Source organism: Amblyomma mixtum, chromosome 6 (genome assembly GCF_055824585.1).
Source record: "Amblyomma mixtum isolate Tamu chromosome 6, ASM5582458v1, whole genome shotgun sequence".
NCBI lineage: Eukaryota > Metazoa > Arthropoda > Arachnida > Ixodida > Ixodidae > Amblyomma > Amblyomma mixtum.
The window spans coordinates 81,074,800-81,093,365 of NC_143017.1; the positions used below are offsets into that span (position 1 = coordinate 81,074,800).

General features: G+C 44.6%; 2 protein-coding genes and 1 pseudogene across 2 annotated transcripts; 2 read left to right on the forward strand and 1 right to left on the reverse strand.

The window, feature by feature from the left end:
• Positions 1 to 9,354: 9,354 nt before the first annotated feature.
• On the forward strand, positions 9,355 to 11,389 carry LOC149339526 (uncharacterized). The gene is made up of 3 exons (XM_089550501.1): positions 9,355 to 9,666; positions 10,335 to 10,490; positions 11,128 to 11,389. The coding sequence occupies exons 1-3, from the start codon at positions 9,465 to 9,467 to the stop codon at positions 11,343 to 11,345; spliced, it is 576 nt and encodes a 191-aa protein (XP_089406627.1). The 5' UTR covers positions 9,355 to 9,464; the 3' UTR covers positions 11,346 to 11,389.
• Positions 11,390 to 11,446: 57 nt separating this feature from the next.
• Positions 11,447 to 12,217, forward strand: LOC149339527 (uncharacterized). The gene has a single exon (XM_089550500.1). The coding sequence runs from the start codon at positions 11,489 to 11,491 to the stop codon at positions 12,215 to 12,217; it is 729 nt and encodes a 242-aa protein (XP_089406626.1). The 5' UTR covers positions 11,447 to 11,488.
• A 612-nt stretch (positions 12,218 to 12,829) lies between these two features.
• LOC149339528 (uncharacterized) lies at positions 12,830 to 15,984 on the reverse strand (annotated as a pseudogene).
• Positions 15,985 to 18,566: the final 2,582 nt, after the last annotated feature.

An 18,566-nucleotide genomic window follows, 5' to 3' on the forward strand; every position in this document is an offset into this window, starting at 1 on the left:
ATGGATTTTGAAGGTGGTCAACATATATGGAGTACGTGATGGACTTTGGAATTATTTGCGATATTGAATTTATTGTTTCAATAAATAGTGTGGTACCCAGAATACACCCCTGCAGTACGCCATTTTCTTGAAGGAAATTTTTCGAAAGCGTGCAACCTAGACGTACATGAAATGAATGGTCAGAAAGAAAGTCTTTCAAACAGTTCAGCATCCTGCCACAGATACCTAGATCTGCGAGGTCACGAAGAATCCGAAACCTCTAGCTGGTATCATAGGCCTTTTGCAAGTCAAAAATACTCCCATACAGTTCTGTTTGTGTATGAATGCTTTACGGACTGTGTTTTCAAGACGTACGAGGTGGCCATTTGTAAAACATGCTTTTTTAAATCCACATTGAAGGATGAACATTAACCTAATCTTAAGCACACTTTCAAAACATTTAGCAAGACAACTCGTAAGTAGTATTAGCTTGTAACTGCCAGCCGAGGATGGCGGTTTTCCTGATTTCAGAAATGGCACAATCACGGCCTTTTTCTATGCCTCTGGCATTTTTCCACAAAGCCATATTTTACTGAAGAATTTAAGAAGAGCTTCTACAGCGTCTTCAGAGAGGTGAGCAAGCATTTCATAATGGATTTCACCTGGGCCTGGTGCCATCTTTTTCCCGGCCGACAGCACTCTACGAATTTCCTGCAGTGTAATTAAATTAATATAATGTTCATTTGTACTGCAACTTGTCAGCAGTCTTTGTTTTTCAGCTGTGTTCTTATATTTCAAAAATGACTGTCTGTAATGTGAGGAACTGGAAATAGTAGAGAAATCTTCTATTATGTCTGCCTGTTCCTCAATACCGGTTTGGCTACTAGGGGTAGCAGAGAAAGGAATTGTGAATGGGGAGAAGCTGCCATTGGGATTACCTACTTGATCCTACATTTTTTTGATATAGTTGAACTATTTATGGACGACACATAGGTTTTCCAGGAAGTTTTTTCTGCATTTAGACGCATGTGCCATGTTTTTACCCTCACTTTTTAAAATTTATGATATTTGCGTGTGTAGAGTACCTTCGAAAAATTCTCCATGCTTTGGTTTGTTTCCTTTTTGCTTCTCTGCAATTTTGGTTATACCAAAGCTTGTTATTTTGTCGTACAATTCCTGGTGATTGTAGAATAGCTAGACGTGAAGCCGTAATGATACATGTTGTAAAAATTTCATTTAGTTCGGTAATACTATGATTATCCGAAAATATTTTCTCCAGACCGGCCTTTCCGCAAAACAGTGGCCAGTCCGCTAAGTGCAGCTTCCGACAGCCTGCTTTAGTTGGAATGATGGATGCTGGTAATGAAATGTTAATCACAGCAGAAAGGTGATCACTTCCGTACAGGTTGTCAAGAACATCCCACTTAAAATCGGTAAAAACGGATGGAAAGCTAAAAAAAAAAAATCTATGGAGCTCATTTTTCCTGATGATGGAAGGCAATGTGTGGGTTTGCCTCTATTGAGCAGGCAAACGTTGTTGCATAGCAAAAAACGTTGTTTCACGACGTCTGGTGCCAGTCTGTTTGCGTCCCCAAAACAAAGAGTGGACATTAAAATCGCCTATTGCCAGATGTGCCTCTAGTAGTTGATTAAGAAGTGTTTTTTAGGTTATGGAGTGTTACTGTGAGGTGTGGTTGAATATATACTGTGCATATTGTAATTGTTTTAAAAGTAAGCACAGTGACTGCGACTGGTTCGTATTTTGTTTGGAGCTCAATTTCGTGGGTTGCGACACCGTTCTGGACTACGATAGCAACACCACCAGAGAGCCTAATTGCCTGCTCAAGGTCACAGCGGAAGGCTTTATATTTATTAAATATATTTTTATGTAAATGTCCCAAGTGGGATTCCTGCAGACAAAGTGCTAAGGGAGATATTGAATTTAGGAGGTCTCTTCCGTCACAATAGTTTTTTAGTATTCCACGGCAGTTCCCGTGGATAAGAAACGCCATGATTATTTTAAAGTGATGTACTCAGAACATTAGGTCCCTCTTTGTTCGGGGCCCGTTAATGGAATTTTATCTTTTTTTCGTTCCAGCGAGCTCCGCCTCCGCTGTGGCGGAGGCGAGGCCTGTCTTGTGTCCATCGCGTTACTGGAGACGTTGTAATTGCGCAGACCGCCCGCGGGCAGGGCAGTAGCGGGCTTCTCCATAATGAAGGGAAACCTTGCGGGCTGCCGACTTGGTGGCCGGCGGGCCCTTTTTCGGCGGTGGCATAGCAGCTCTCGCTGCAACTGCCGGAGGCGCGAATGCCTTGCTTAAGCCTCACTAAGTGTGAGCTGGGCAGGTGCCGAGGACCACATCGGCGAATTTCGTGTGAGGCGTGAAAAAAAGAAAGTGCCCTGTGCCTACGTCTTTCTTGCTTCTTTGAAAGTTATATTTTCTTTTGTCCTTATGGTTATTATTTGCTTTTCTTTCTTCCAGCCGGGACAAGACCTTGACTAAGCGGTGTGGCAGTTTGCATAGCTTGGCGCGCCCTCGCAGTGGTCGGATTTGTTGTTATTTGAGGCACGTTTGGCACAGGTGTCACGGTCGCGGCAGCTTTGGGAGCCATGGCCAAACTTCTAGCATTTGAAGCAGCGTTTATGGTTAGGTATATAAGGGCGCACAGAGATTTTTGCGTACCATACCTCGATTGACTCGGGCAGGGTGCTGGTGGCAAAGGTCAAGACTGAGTATTTCGTCGGAACCTCTTTGTTTTACTTTCGGACTTTGATTCTGTGTACATTTGTTACGTTCTGATCGGAAAATCCTTCAAGCATTTCCTAATCTGTTCTCTCGAGAAAGTCGTTGTCAGAGATGACACCACGTACTGTGTTCAAAGACCAGTGTGGTCTTACGGAAAGAGCGATATCACAAAAGGCTTCGATGTATGCAAGCTTTGTGATCTGAATTAGATCCATAAATTCTAGCAGGAGGTCGCCGCTGGCCAATTTGGTCACTTTGTACTTATAGCCCAAGGAATCTGTCAAAACTTTTAGCGCTACAAAGGGGGATATCGTTCTAGCCGGCTTTTCTTTTTGCTAACTACGAACAATACGGCACTTTGGGAAGTTACTTTCTTTTTATTGATGAATTTGGAGGCCACATCAGTCCGCCCTCTTTTTAGAGGGCGATCACTACAATGGAATGAGTTAGCCATAAAAACATAAGTTCTTCGGCCATGGTGCCAGCCACCCACCATGGAGCCCAACAAGCGGACGAGACAGGAACTTACAAAACAAGTCCTGCCCACGCCAGCTGTACACCACTGCTATAACCAAATATGGGCAACTAAGGGTAGTTACACCACACAAGGTTAACGCTACACGCTTATGAAAAGTGAAAAAATGTAAGAAGAGAGCCGGAGAAAGGAAAGTTCTCAGAGAGAAGATAGGTAAGTGAAAGATAGATGGGACGATAGGAAAAGGCGAGTGCCGATGTCCCCCGGTGGGGTCAGGCCGGAGGTGCCGTCTACGGGAAGGTGGTGTTAAAGTGGTGCATAGCCTCAACCGAAGGGCCTTAGAGGTCCAAACGCTCAGCATTGGCTCAGCCACCAGGATTTTCTTTTCTCCGGACACGGCCATGCCACGATGCCAATGTATTTTCAGTGCTAGATGAGAAAACAGTTTGCGAGTAGTCGTTGAGGGCCTGTGCAATATCCTTGTTTTTCGTTACTGGTCTACCATGTGACCTAAGTTCTCTAACATCGCCAATGTCTGATGATTTCATATGTTCTACCACAAATTCCACAGCTACAGAATGCGTAGTATGGGCAGAATGTCGGCCTGTTTCCAGTTTGTTGCGGTCCCCAGACATTCTGGTGAGAACATTGAGGCGCGCCAGACCGGTTTGATGCGCTCTCTTGTGCACACAACAGCGGTCCGAGCAAGCGTAATCTGTACACCAGACTAGACTCAGACAATCACATGAGCTCTTCCTAAAGCAAGACCCCCTGAATTGTACTTTACCCATTAAAGCATCTTACCAGAGTGCAGCCAGTTGCACTTATGCAGTGCTCAATCTGTGACCATTGTACGCACCCCGCTGCTGATTTTTTCTTGGAAGTATGTTTTAGTTGCAACACTGCCTGCAGCCGGGGTATTCCAGTTTTAGCGTCCGCTTGATATGCGGACATTGCGTGATTCGTTGGAGAATGCCCAGGGTACTCACCTGCGATATTTTGTGTTCAAGCTTTTCTATGGAGTCGTGTTGTGTTCCCGGCAATGCTCGAGAAAATCTCGCGTGTATGAAAATGTTTCGCTGAACGCACTTTTGCCAAGCTGCCCTTGCGCTACTGAACTGATTTCATCATTATAGAGGCACACAGCAAAGGGAGCTCCTCGAAAGAGGAACTCCAGGAGGCATCGAAAATTATAAGATCGTGCCTCTCGCTCAAAGCATGCCACGTACTGCCGCACAGGCTGGAAAGGGCAGTAAAGACCAAATTTTGCGTAAAAACCGTCACGTCAGCTTTCAAAGAAGCTAAGGTGCTTTTTTTCTGCGCAACAATTTCTGCGTGTAATGCACTACTCTGTCTAAAAACGCTACTTTAAAAATGTCTAACCTGACATATGCTATCAAAGAGAGGTCGGAACTTGTAGGCTGCATTTACTAGCCCACACTTCGGACCACTGCTAATTTTTCTCTTTGTGTGGTAACGTGTTAGTGAAAAAAATACTTGAATCTGCTAAAAAAAAATACTTTAATCAAGCAGTACGCGTAATGTTTTCTTTATTCAAGGCAAAACATTTGTGCTTGTACATTTTAAACCTTCTTAACGCGATCAGCATCTCACAGTCCAATATAAATGAAATAAAACATGTATATCACTCGGATACCACTACTCGAATAGCACTACTTTCTCTCAGATTTTTTTTTTTACATTCTGCGTTGTTTTTGTATTCTTAATTTCAGCTGTTTAAATTTTATGCTTTTCTATTTGCGCTCTAGTGTTGTAGTTGTTTTTTTTACTGTACTTCAAGAAATGGTGTCTGCATTTCTTGTTTCTCGCTTTTCTGCACCTTTGCTTTTAAGGAAAGTGTTTTCAAAGTGCTTCGTGTGTCCCCCTTATGTAATACCCTCACCGGTGTACTTTTAAGATATTTGAATAAATAAATACAGAAACAAATAATCGATACTTGCACAGTCCACGACTGGCCTGAGAAGTCAGCGCTCCACAGGTGCATTTTTAATGTACCATATTTTCCGGCAAATAACACGCGGCTTTTTTTTCCAAAATCTTGCTGGTGCGTCCTGTACAAGGGTGCGTCTTATATGCGAATTTTTCGTTTTTTTTTTCCGAGTTCATTGATTACTCGGGTACATGCCCTACCTTTCTTCACCGAAAAAATATCGCTACCAGTCACGCGGTTGTAACACGGTTAATGCTTTAATAGCGGAACTGCCGTGCGCAACTTTTTTTTAGTAGAACTTTATCATGAAACGGCAGGGATGACGTCTTCCGGAGCACAACCGTGCGGCCGTTTCGGAGGCCTCAAGCTAAAGTAATGAGAAATGCCAAAAGATGGCGACAATCGCGCTTCTCACCATTTTCAAGACAAGCCTAGACAAGATGTACTCATGGGCAGCTCATTCGTTTTTTCTTTCTTTCTTGCTAAAACGTGGGCGGGTATGGCGTGAGTGTTGCCTTTTTCAGTCACTTAGCGTTGCTTGAGAATTTCTCACAGGTACTAGCCTAACTGGGTAAACTGGGGTGCGTCTTATACACTGGTCCGTCTTATATACGAACTTTTTCAATGACAGCTTGCATATATGGCGGGTGCGTCTTAAACAAGAGTGCGTCTTATACCCCAGAAAATACGGTAATGACTCGGTTGCTTAAGGCAGGTTTGGTAGAGCTACTTTTCTGCGAATTAGGGCGGGCCAAGCACTAACGCGACCCTCGAATTTTATTAACGGAAAACATTTCGAGCCAAGTGGAATTGAGCCTCTTCGCTTCCGGCTCTTAGCTCCCGCCACGCGGGCCGAGCTAAAGGATTTCAGCGAGAAACGATGTGAGCCGCCAAGGAAGACGAAGAGGATCATTGGCGTGCTCGTCACACCGGACGGCAAAGACAACAGAGGTGACGACGTCGTCAGGCTCGTTAGAAGGAGATATGGCCGAGGGAGATATGATGCCGCAAAGCGAGGTCCCCAAGCGAAACAACTAGCTGTTCGACGCCAGTTGGGGAACGAGAAGTATCATTTGAAAATTCTTTCATCTCAAAGCAGCCGGGAAAAATTATGATGTTTGCACCCGCTGTACGCATCACATTTTCTCATCATCGGTCCAATTTTTAATTTCGGACCAGTATTGTCACATTGTCTTCACGCGCGGAAAATGCAAAGAATGATTCTTTTTTCGAATATGATTCTCGGATATAAACTACTGCCGGCGCTAAAGGATTTCCTCTACATTAAGAAAAAATAATGATTACTGGTTCTTCCTTGACGCGGAATAAGGCTAAGCACATTTGTTAATTGAGTTTAGGCAGCGTAAATCACACATCTTTCAGCAAGCAACATCGGGCGGGCAGACTTCACCGCGACAAGCGATGCAAGATAAGGGCTTAGAAAGAAAAAATTGTCCGAGGTTTAACACGGCAGCACCTAGTAGACATGCGAAAGCAAAGCCAGAGGAATTTATAGCGAAGAATCATTGACGTCATCGCCCCGTCATTGCATGGTGGCACATCAGGCTATGTCAGTGGTCAGTGTCAAAAGTCAATCTGATAGGTGAAGCCAACACTGGTCCTTGGGCACGTGGTTGTTCGTCATTAGCTATGATCTTACAATGCAGGCATTTCATGGCTATACGCAGCAAGACGCATAGTGAAAGATTTTTTATCTTAATCAGAATTCAAGTGGCAACCCGCAAAGCCAGGAGAGCGTATTCGTTTATGGCACTTCGGGTACCCTAAAAAGAAATAAAGAGGCACTTTTGCTTTTCCTCTTCGTAAAATCTTCGCCCATGCGGCCTGGAATTGAGCCAACGATATAATACTTAATAAAATATGAAATACTGAGCAAAAAAAGTTATTAAAAATCTAGAGGTGATACAATTTTATAAGCGCATGTATGCAACTGTGCTCATTTCGCTTTCGCAATTTCGGCAACTGATAGAGAACATCTCAAAATTGGAGATGCTAACGTGGTTAGCTTGCGTCATATCACATTCCTTCCGAGTTTGCTATGCCAGTTATTTCAAACTTTATTTTGATTCCAGGACATTTACAGGCCGCTTCCTCAATCATGTAGCACGATACCACTTTGTGTCATTAAGCAGTTTAGCCCTTGAGCTCCTGTGGGAGCCAAGACTGAGCCCGACTGCGCCTCACGTCGAGCTGAGCGGGCCTGGCCGAGGCTGAGTAGAGGTACACTGCAGCGGGCAGTGCCTGACCCTTGCTTGAGGCGGTGGGCCTGAGCTGCGTCGGGCCAGGGGTTCGTATCTCGGGCTAAGGCAGGGCTTTATTTTGACAATTCGGGCAGATCTGGAGCGGGAGGACATTTTTTTTGTATTCATAGCTGACCGGAAAGGGCTTTATATTCATGCATCCAAGCAGTTAACTCGTGTCAGTATCACACATTCAAGCATTAACCATAGCTGATGGTTTATGCATAAACCATAAACCATAGCATTCAAGCATAGATGATCATGAAGTTGGGTCCAAGCAGGCACGAAATGCAATTGAAGCCCTGATTAGTGCTCTTTATTGTCTTGTTTATTCCAGTAGCCGTGGCTTCCCACATTGTATCAAAAATGCGCTCTAGCGCCGTGAACATAATTGCCTTCATGGGTGGCTATCTTTGATTCTCTCCTCTGGGGCGCCACCAAGAATGCTCCGACTAAAACGGATTCCAGGAGGTAGACTCGCATAAGCACCGGTAATAACGGCCGTTGGGAAAAAATATGCAACAGAAGGGAAAGGATTAAACTTTTAAATGGATGATTGTTGCGTGCAGATCGCGATAGCCCACAGCTGGGGCGAGAAAACTATACTGGCTAACGTCAAGTTGATATTTCTGCACATTGACCAGAACCACCTTCTGATATTTTTGTTCCACTTCAGGGTGACAATATTCTTTCTTTGCAACTGGCTCACAATCACTCTGCTCTATTTCTGGATCTCATACTCTGATCGGGCTAATACATTCCGTGAAAAAATTAATTCTTTGTATGAAGATTAAGTTAACACCCACGTAGCAAGTAAAAAAGTACTTCCAGCACATGTCACTGGCGGCATTTTGTTTTTAGTATGTCCTGCCTTCGCTTGACCTAGATGTTCTGCGGTTCGTTCTACTGTCCCTTTCCCGCAGCATAAAACAATTTTCTTGCATACCGTCGAGTTAAAACTGTGAGTAATGCATCCTTAAGAACCCACAGATCGACAGTGAAGGCTTGCTACCAGCGGAGGGACGAAGCAATGTTATCTGCTTCCGGGTGTAAACTTTTGCAATATTCTGGTAACCATCGTTAGCGATCTTTCCGGAGTTGCTCCTTATTGAGGAAATTCTTTCTCTTATGAGAATATTTCGCATGATGATTTGATTTTTAAAACAGTGTAGTGAGGTTCTACTGTCAACTAGAATTCGTACCTATAAAAGCTGCCCCGAAGACGATCAGACTTAATAGGTTGGCCATGTTTCTGGAGCGCTGCAAGCAGTCGACAGGAAACGTTTCAGTATGTTCAGGTCTCTTGGAATGCCAACTGTCATTCAAAATGCAACGTCGGCTGGACAAGGCAAAAAGAAACATATAATCTTCAGTTTTATATTCAGTAACCGCGAAACGTTTAAATTTCTAAAACGATGAAATGATCATCAACACGGCTCAGCGTTAAAAGGGATGAAATAATGCTAGGAGAATGAAGGAACTAATTAAATGCTTCACTCATAAAAGAACTTCCGTGGTATAATCCACACATCAGATCCAAACTGAATGTATATTTTTCCGTAGTGTTGATGCCCTGCATGATTCACGAAGTGATAGTTGTACGCGGGCACTGGTAAATGAATGATGTATATAATAAGGGCGAAGCATAAGAAACGCCCAATGGCGTCCATGAAAGCAGCTTTTGGGTCAACTTAGACGCCAGAAAGCATTGCGTGCAGAACTCGTAACAAAAATGCCGCCAGGCAATTTGTACTCACCCGGCCCTTATCATGGCGTACCTGATAACCCACAATAAAAGCTCTTCTTTGTCGGCAATCTTTTCGGATTCGTCGTTAATACATCTGACCACGAAGAGAAAAATACAAAACGAGTGAAACGTAAAAGAGGGACACAGTTAACATCAATCATCGCGTGATTCCTCTTCTTAGCCCCGAGAACGAACACTGGCGCCGCTGCGATCGCCGCAGTGTGACGTCACGGCAAGGACTCCGTCAGCCTGGCTGCCGGCGTGCTGACTGTTTTCGTTCGTTTTCGCGCGCTAATTCGCAGTCATGGTGACTTACTGCTCAGTGCCGCAGTGCAAATCACGTAAAGAAGCCGGTGTTAGCTTTCACTTCTACCCGAAGTCGTCAAAAATGAAGAAGGCTTGGATGATTAAATTGAAAATGGGAAAGCAACCGTCAGCGTCGGCTGTTGTGTGCAGCAGGAATTTCAAAGAGGAAGACTTTGTCTACCCTGTTTACAAGATACTAGGTAAGTCCTCTACCAAGCTTTTCCGGGCTGGTTGTCAGCGATTCTCTTTATAATTATCAGGTTACAAGTACAGGAAGCTGGCGTCGGAAGCTATCCCATCCGTCAATCTTCCCGTGCGTCCAAGTGATGCAAACCGATCGTACCTGGGATTGACGAGGCGGCAGCGTAAGTCAGTCACATCTTCTTCTAACTGTCCTTTGCTCTATTTTTCGTCATTGAATGTTCAGGCGTTTATTTAAACCACGCGAAGTGACAGAACTTGGCTTCTGCGGTAGCCAAACGACTGAGATATGGTTCAGCCGTGGCGATTCTTCTAGTCGCGTGTCATACTACTCACGAGCGAGCTGTTCTCGCGCTCAATCATGGAGAAAGATTTGATATAACATGCAAAGCGCCGTTACCTGTCTGTAAAATACGTCAGTTCTACCAGGCACCGCGTAGATAGATATTTCTCGGGATGCGGCGCGCGAGCTTTGGGGCGAGCCTCGTGGGGCCCTGCCTAGGCTGCGCGCCCGACTTGTACTGCGCTTTAAGAGTACCCCCGAGATGTGCACCTGGTCAGCGCTATTTTCTTCTGAGAGAATGCCCGGAATGTGTTAACTAGATCTTCATTGTTGCAGCGGTGTTTATTTACGCGATTTCCCGTATCACTTTGATTAAAATTCCAGGTGACAGAGGTGCTCCCGCAAGATCGTTTCAGCTCTGCACACGCACTGACGCATTGGCAACACACGAAAACGGGACCAGCAGTGAAAGTTCGACCGCCGTTACAATGGAATCTGTTGCACGATCAGACGAGGAGGTGGTACAAATGGAGTGTGACGGTAAGTTTACAATCCATCACACCCATGTGAAGATTCATGTTGCTATGGCTGAGCTTGCTGTAGGGCATATAGAAAATGCAGGAACCTCCTTTTGGTAAAAAAAGAACTTCATTGTGCTTAGCGCTATCCATGAAACAGTACTGCACGAAAATGCCTAGGCGCAAACCATTATAAATGGTCAGCTTTAGCTCCTCACCATTGGTGTTGATCAAAGCAACGTGATGCTACCCCAAAGTAATCTTACGCCACTGACAGCTGGGATGAGTGACCACTTGGTACAACATATAAAGTCACAGGTATTATTACCTCAGTAACTACACAAGAAAAATCTTCTCCCCACTCGCATCACCCCACCTAGAAGAAAATGACATGTGATCGAAGCTACCTCAGTTATTACTGAGAACTGCCTTCTGGCCCTAGGAAAAAAGGCACCGAAAGATGTAGCCTGTTTAAAACAAGGGCACTTTCTTTGTCCTCATCACGTGACACTCAATAAGTTCTTTGGAGTATTCAGTATTCTGCAAAAAAAAAAAAGTTTTCAATATGTGTGGAAATTTAGTAACATCCCTGTACATGCACAGAGTATATCAGATGACACAAATTAAGTCTGCTGTGTATTTTTCTTTCAATGCTTTAGCAGTTCCGACACAGAGTCTGGACCATCACGCAGCAAGTTCAGAAGGTACTGAATACTTTCGTTTTTCACATGCGGCTGGTTTTTTACATTGCTTGTATTTTTTCTTCCAGAGGTTACCGTGGAGGTGCAGAAGCTTTGCAAAGATGCTGGAATCCAAGTTAACACAACAAATGGCATTTTCAAACGTGAACAGCTCATTACTATTTCGAAAATTTTAGATGAAAATGGCTTGCTTGTGCTCACAGGGATAGGATGCTTTGAGTTGTTTTACAACATCACGGAATTGTTCACAGAAGCACGTGTCTTGCAGACAAACCACATCTTCTGTATAAGTAATGATGATGCTGTCCTATTAACATTCATGAAGTTGTATCATGATCCGACTTTCTCACTGCTGGCTGTGCTGTTTCAAGTTCACCGCACAACTGCGTCTAACTTGTTCAGAGAGTCCATTGTGATCCTGGCCAGCATTTTAAAGCACGCAGTATTTTGGCCAGAAAAGGCCTGCGTGGTCAGCTGCCTCACAACTTATTTCAAGGAGTACAAGGACACTAGAATGGTGCTCGACTGTACAGAAATAGAAATTGAGCGGCCAAAAGACCTCACCTCTCGGCTGCTAACATACAGCCATTACAAACGTACCTACACTGCAAAGGTGCTGGTGAGCGGGACTCCAGGGGGTCTAATTAGCTATATAAGCCCAGCATATGGTGGGAAAGCATCGGATACATATATCACAAAACACTCTAAAGTGCTTGACAAGCGTATGCCACATGTTGACAGCGTCATGGTGGATAAAGGATTTGTCATCAGTGAACTCTGCAGAGAAAAAAATGTCAAGATGATCAGACCTCCCTTTCTTATGGAAAAACAGCTGACAACAGAGGAGGCAAGAAAAAATCAGTCCATCGCAAGTGCTCGTGTACATGTAGAAAGAGCCATTCAAAGATTGAAACTCTTTCGTATTTTGAGAAATCGGTTCGATCTTGATCTTCTGCCATACATAGACAATATTCTCATCGTAATTGCTGGCACAGTGAACCTATCGAAGCCTTTGTTTAAGGACAACAAGTTCCTCTTGAGGTCGTAGATGACTAAGCTTGAGTGCATGGAGTAAACAGATGAATGTTGTATGTTTCATGTGTGTTGTAAAAGATGTATTACTATCACATCATCTTCATTTGTAACATTCAGAACAGTATTTAATCAGTAAAACCTTCAACCTCCCCCCTCCCCCCCCCCCCCGAGTTTATTACTTCCTCAAAAAAAAAAACAGTTATATCACAGATCCACGGTTGATAGAGGGCAGGAAGATGGGACTCTTGACAACACATAACAAAATGAACAGGAATTGAGGGGGAGCTTCAGTCCGCTAACCAATGATTTCACAAGAGGGCTTGGTTTCGGCAAGTCCCCTTGTCGAAACATTGGCTAGCTGACTGATGCTTCCCCTCAACTCTTGTTCACTTTGTTTTGTGTTATATCACAGATGTATCACAATGTGTGTGTAACACATGTACAATAAAAAGTGCAGAATAGCAATAAACAGCTGGCAGGCATATTACAGGTACAAAATGCTTGATTTCTACATTTATCAATTGCACATAACACTTTCTGCAAAAAATATAAAAATAATCATCCCCAAGAGATCTTTTAATAAATGCTTAGAGTAGGTGCTACATTGTAGCTACAAGTCTTATTTTCAAGTGGCAGAATGGGAAGCCTCATCACACAGAATATGTGGGAGCACATACTCTTCGAAAAAATATGAGGACCGCTCAACCACATCCCTGAAATATTCCTCATCGAATGACACAGGTATGCACGTGTTGTTTTCCTCATTCAAAAAGACAAATAGCTCCCCTTGCTTCAGTCCTGCCAAGCCCATTTGCACTTGTATTTGGAAAAAGTACGTGCTTGCACGCTTCAACCTTTTAGTTGCTTTGTCATTTTTCTCGGTGTTCTCCACCACAAACCTTTCCAATGACTCTGGGCACTTCACTTCAAGCACACGCTTGGGGCAGCACTGACATTGTACTATTCCATCTGGACTTGCACCAATGTAAGGTCGTCCATCCATGACAAAAAGTCCACACTCCCTTACAATTAATTCCGTGTGTTGCGACTGCTCCTGTTGGGCATAGCACTTTTTGGCGCTTTCTTCCATCATGCTGCCTCTGCGCATTGCTGCTGTGCAGACGTTGGTTTGCCGCATGACCTTTTTTAGTAAAGGTCTCAGGTCATGTGGGCCCATCTTCGTCCGCAGTGTCTTCACCCTTGTGAAGACACTGTAGGCGATGGAGGCAGTAATCATGCCAACCCTGTGGGGCCACCAGAGGCCAGATTTCGCTTGGTTTCGTGTTGACTCTTCAATCGCAGCAATATCTTCGCGGCTTCTTGCATTGCTTAAGTGTTCGAGCAGCTTTCTTAGGCCACAGTTCCCAAGGAACCTTCTTAGCTCGTGAATGGTACCCATGAGAGTGATTTTCCTAGCTTCACGCTCACAGGGGTGGGGTTGTGCATCACAGTCTGCTACAGCTGCAGAGAAAGCAGACCACACAAAATTAGAGGTCTACATCACCAGAGGTTTACTGACTCTAAAAGGCCGGACAAGAACGGCTCCAACAGAACAACATAATACAATGAGATCCATATGGACATCCTGGAAAATTGCTGGTATTTTGTGCCTAGTACCCATACCCTAATACATGGCCTTATAGTAAGGCCGACAACTATTGCTGGAAGCTCATAAGTATATAGGTAGAACTTTCTGAGAGTGACAGATACCAAAGGCTAAAGCCCTGGACAACCTCACAGTTATAGGCATTGAAGGGTGGCCAAGTATCTTCATAGACCACCTACTGAAACTTCAGTGACTCAATATCGCATCATGCTGGATAGCTTGGTTGTTTCCGAAATGTGTCGTCATATCTCAACCAGTACTGCAGTGTCACTACTGCATGCTCCTTGTTAAAAACATTACATGAGCTGTAGTGAACTGCAATCTAGGTAGTCGTACACAAGAGTACCTTTCTGCCATGCAAAGGTCCCAATTCCATTCATTAGGTGAAGTTCATATTTACTTTAATCATGTAGGAGACATTCTAGCACTGACAGTGTTGCCCATCAGCAAATATACCATGCAGTGACCTGATCAAGTAGCCTTCTTTTGCACAGCTGTTGCACAACTAACACCAATAAATTTTGATGTAGCAAAGTAACATGAGATTCACCACCATGTAGATGAATGGATGCCAGCATAACGGTATTATGTACTGCAACTTTTCACTGCACGGATTCATTTCATAATAATAGGCTCGGCTGCTATGTATACTGCACTGATATGGCCAGCCAATATCTAAAATAAGCTTGTATTAATACCTGTTTCAATGGCACTCTCCGAAGGCATTTTTGCTGCAGACTGATTGCCCAAATTCTTTAGGAGCCTTTCAAGGATGTTACCGCTAGGTTCAGCAGGCTCTTTGATCTTTGCCTGGGAAACAAGAAGAAATTGATATAAAGGTTCAGGCTGAAAAATGTGCACTTGATGAAAACACACAACTTGGCGCCATTAGCCAGCTACATCTCACCATTTCTATTTCACCTCTTTGAGAGTTACCTTGAAGTGATCCATAAGGTAGCAACGTTTCAGTAAATACGAGAGTACTAAATTATATTTAGAGTCAAATGCCGTATATTTGAAGCAGTCTTATAAAACGGAGATATATGACAACTGATATTCCCGAAAATTATCACATGGTACTTGTGACACTGGTTTTTACTATTGATAAAAAGAAAATAACGTGTGCTTGTCCTCGTTGTGGGAACTGAACACAGGAATTAGAGCGCTGTGAGGGCTTTTAGTGAAAAAGCATTAAGCAAACTGCTGAATTTATCAACCAAAAATTTCACTACTCTAACATAATGCACCAGTCAGCTGCGGCCTTCCTGCCACAGTCTTGCCTTCCATTCTTTGTTTTTTTACTCCAAGTTATGTTGTAAAAGCAGTATTATTCACACACCTTTTTTGCGCATGGAAGGTCAACTATAGCCCTTGGTTCATACTTCTGCTTTATTCGGTCCTTCTGCATTTTGCCCCATTTCTGTGGCTGATCAGTCGGTGACAGTTTGTCGAATGTTCTTACTGCATTAATATGTAGCAGAAAAGCCACAATATAATTGTAAAATCCTGTAAAATAAAATCCAGAACAGCACTTGAAGACATTCGAGTTACTTCAGTCTGAACACCTATTGTGTCAATTAAAGAAGGTGCTTAAATGCGAATGTGATACGATCATTAACTGAGTTTATCAGCAACTTGAAGGGAAGAAACTCGTAAAGAATGTTTTGAGCATTTTCGACAGCCAAGGTGTATGAATAAAAAAAAAAATTACTCAGCGCAGGATGCTGTCATCTTTAGCTATTGTCACCCAGATATTAAATTTACTGCACTCCGTGCATCTACAATTTGAGCCGACAGTCAACCGGAAGGAGATCATACCCTGCCTTGCAGGAGCAGCTGGCTCGATCAACCTCGGAGTTGCACAAGGTGATCTTAATTTCGTGTGGGGAACTGTTGAGTGCGGTCGTTTGTAAAACAAACGCCAGCAAACTGACGCGACCATTTTCAGCTGCTTCAACGGAGCACTCAACTACATGGCCTGCATAGAACACGTCCTCTGCTTCGATGAGGCAGCGACTGGTCTCGCACACCTTGTCCACATAGCAGTTGATGCTGCTCAGTGGCAAGGCGACTGGAAAGAGAAACGTTTGCAAGTTTGTATATTATCCCCGAGGCAGCGTTGCGGTTACGTCGCAGCACGCAGAGGCGAAACGAATGCCGGAGAAGCTGATCATTCTACGGCAGCACCGATAAAATTTCCGGCCATCTGCTGGTGAAACACGATCATGCATGTTCGTTGCAGTCAGTAAACTAGGCATAATTGTACAGCGTACATGCTTGTGATCACACTCAAAAATGCGCGCCAAGCAAGGCTAATCTTCCAGCTTTAACCAATAACCTGCTTTCAAAACAAATCCGCGTATCAAGTGCCACCGCGCCAAACACGTTTGTTGTGATCGCTCTCAACAACAATCACGACGCTACATCAACATCAAACAATCTTATATTGCGCCGTAAACCGCCCAACCGCATATCTGCCATATATCCATAACTGGAATAAACAAAAATGCGCATAGAAGAAAACAGGCATTGCTGAAGGCATAGTCATTTCCGAAGAAAGACGGCATAGCAGGAGCCCGTCGCGGCGACCGCTCGAGCGCACTTGTGCTCGCCTCGATGTACTCCGTTTTTTAAGCTTTGAACGCGGCAGTGATCGTGATTCAGCGTAGTTTTGCTTACCTAAGATTCTATCACCGCTGTCTGCGTTGTCCATCAGGTCTTCAGTGACGAACAACAAAACGTAGAAGCGAATGCGAACGTACTCCTCGAGCAGTAGTATAGCTGGAGCAGTCGACACAGGCGCACGGGCGTCCTCGCCGTGACGTCACGTCTGCTGGCCGTGAGAGGGCGCCACTCAAACTTCTCGGGGCTAATAACAGCTTAAAGCTGCATGGCTTTGGGGCCTCGCATTTCAAACCGAACGCGTTAATTAGAATTGATAGGTTTGCGAAGATATGTGCCTTTTTAGTAAGGCGTTCATAGCATTCTGATTATTTATCGTTGTACCAAAAGCATATGCGCGACCTAAGCGTGAGAAAATGGAGAAAATAGCTTCCACTAGCGCATTGATACGGCAGGGAACATGGGTCACCTATGTCTACTATAACAAAGCCCTTAAGCTTTTCATGAACATGATAGTTTCAACAGGACGTTCGCCGAGCAGTTTAATTCAGAAGAAACATACTGTAATGGATGAAGTCTGTTGTTTAGCAGTGAAGTGGTATACACACCGTTGCACTGAAGCTAAGGTGACTGCAGGGATGGCTGGGAAAATGTGAACTTGGATGCGAAGCCCCGCTTTTTATTTGCTCGTCGCTAAAGGTGAACGTACGAATCAGCCATACAAATAGAATACAAAAACATCCATGGGATTTGAATCATAAACTAATCGGGATGATAAAAATAGCTCATCTGCCTTTAGCGACTGGACATGCATATTTGAAACGCTGTGACAGGGTTTAAGTTTATTGAGCTCTATAGAAAGTCTCATTTGCTTGCTGGGATAAAAAAAAACTTTTTTCAACATGACAGCGTGCATTCTTTCACGTGGAACGAGAACAAGCGTTGTAATTGAAAGCTTTCTCTTCTTGCGCCGCGTGAGACATTTCTGATCAATGCAGGGATGGAGCACTGCCTGGACTGGCTCAAAAATTAGAAAAAGATTTCCCTTGATTTATCTGGTCAAATTACTGTTACGCGAGTTATCTATTGTTAAATTTGGATATCCCCTTGATCACATCCCTGCACTTTATTGATTATTATACATCGCACTCTCCGTAAAGCCATCATGATGCCCTTATCTCTATGGTCGTCCCTTTGACGTCGTGACGGACCACCATGGGCTTTGCTTGTTATCCTCCCTGAAAGACCCCTCCGGCCGCCTCGCAAGATGGGCTCTTCGTATGCAGGAATACGACACCCGCGTAGTTTATCGCACCAGACTCAAACACCAAGATGCGGACGCCCTTTCTCGCTGCCCACTTCCGGTTGAGATCGCCGGCCTCTCAACACTCGAAGACTCCCCTCCGTTGCTTCACATCAACGACATGCCTTCAGCGCAGCGCATGGACCCTTGGATTGCGTCTCTGCTTGATTTCCTCTCTAACCCTACGGCGGCTTCTCCATCACGCGCTCTCCGTCGCCAAGCTCCTCACTTCGCCATCCGTGACAATCTCCTTTACCGCCGCAACTACGGCGCAGATGGTCGCAAATGGTTATTAGTTGTTCCTCGCCATCTCCGCTCGCAAGTCTGTGATTATTTCCGCGCTGACCCCCAATGCGGACACGCAGGAGTCTTGAAAACATACAATCGGATCCGGCTGCGTTACTACTGGCGCGGAATGTATAACTTCATCCTTGAGCACATCTGTTCATGCCTGCCCTGCCAACGTCGCAAGCCCTCTCCTCACCGTTCTGCAGGCGAGTTGCAGCCGCTACCTTGCCCACCGCGCCCATTCGACCGCGTAGGCATTGATTTGTATGGACCTCTTCCCTACACTGCAGCCGGTAACCGTTGGGCTATCGTGGCAGTTGACCACTTGACGAGGTAAGCAGAAACCGCCGCCCTTCCATCCGCCTCAGCGTCTGACGTCGCCTCCTTCATTTTGCGATGGTTCATTCTTCGCCACGGCGCACCGCGCGAACTGCTCAGTGACAGAGGCCGCGTTTTCTTATCGGAAGTTGTGCAAGCCTTGCTCCGCAAGTGTAACATCATTCACCGAACCAGGTCTGCCTATCACCCGCAAACTAACGCCTT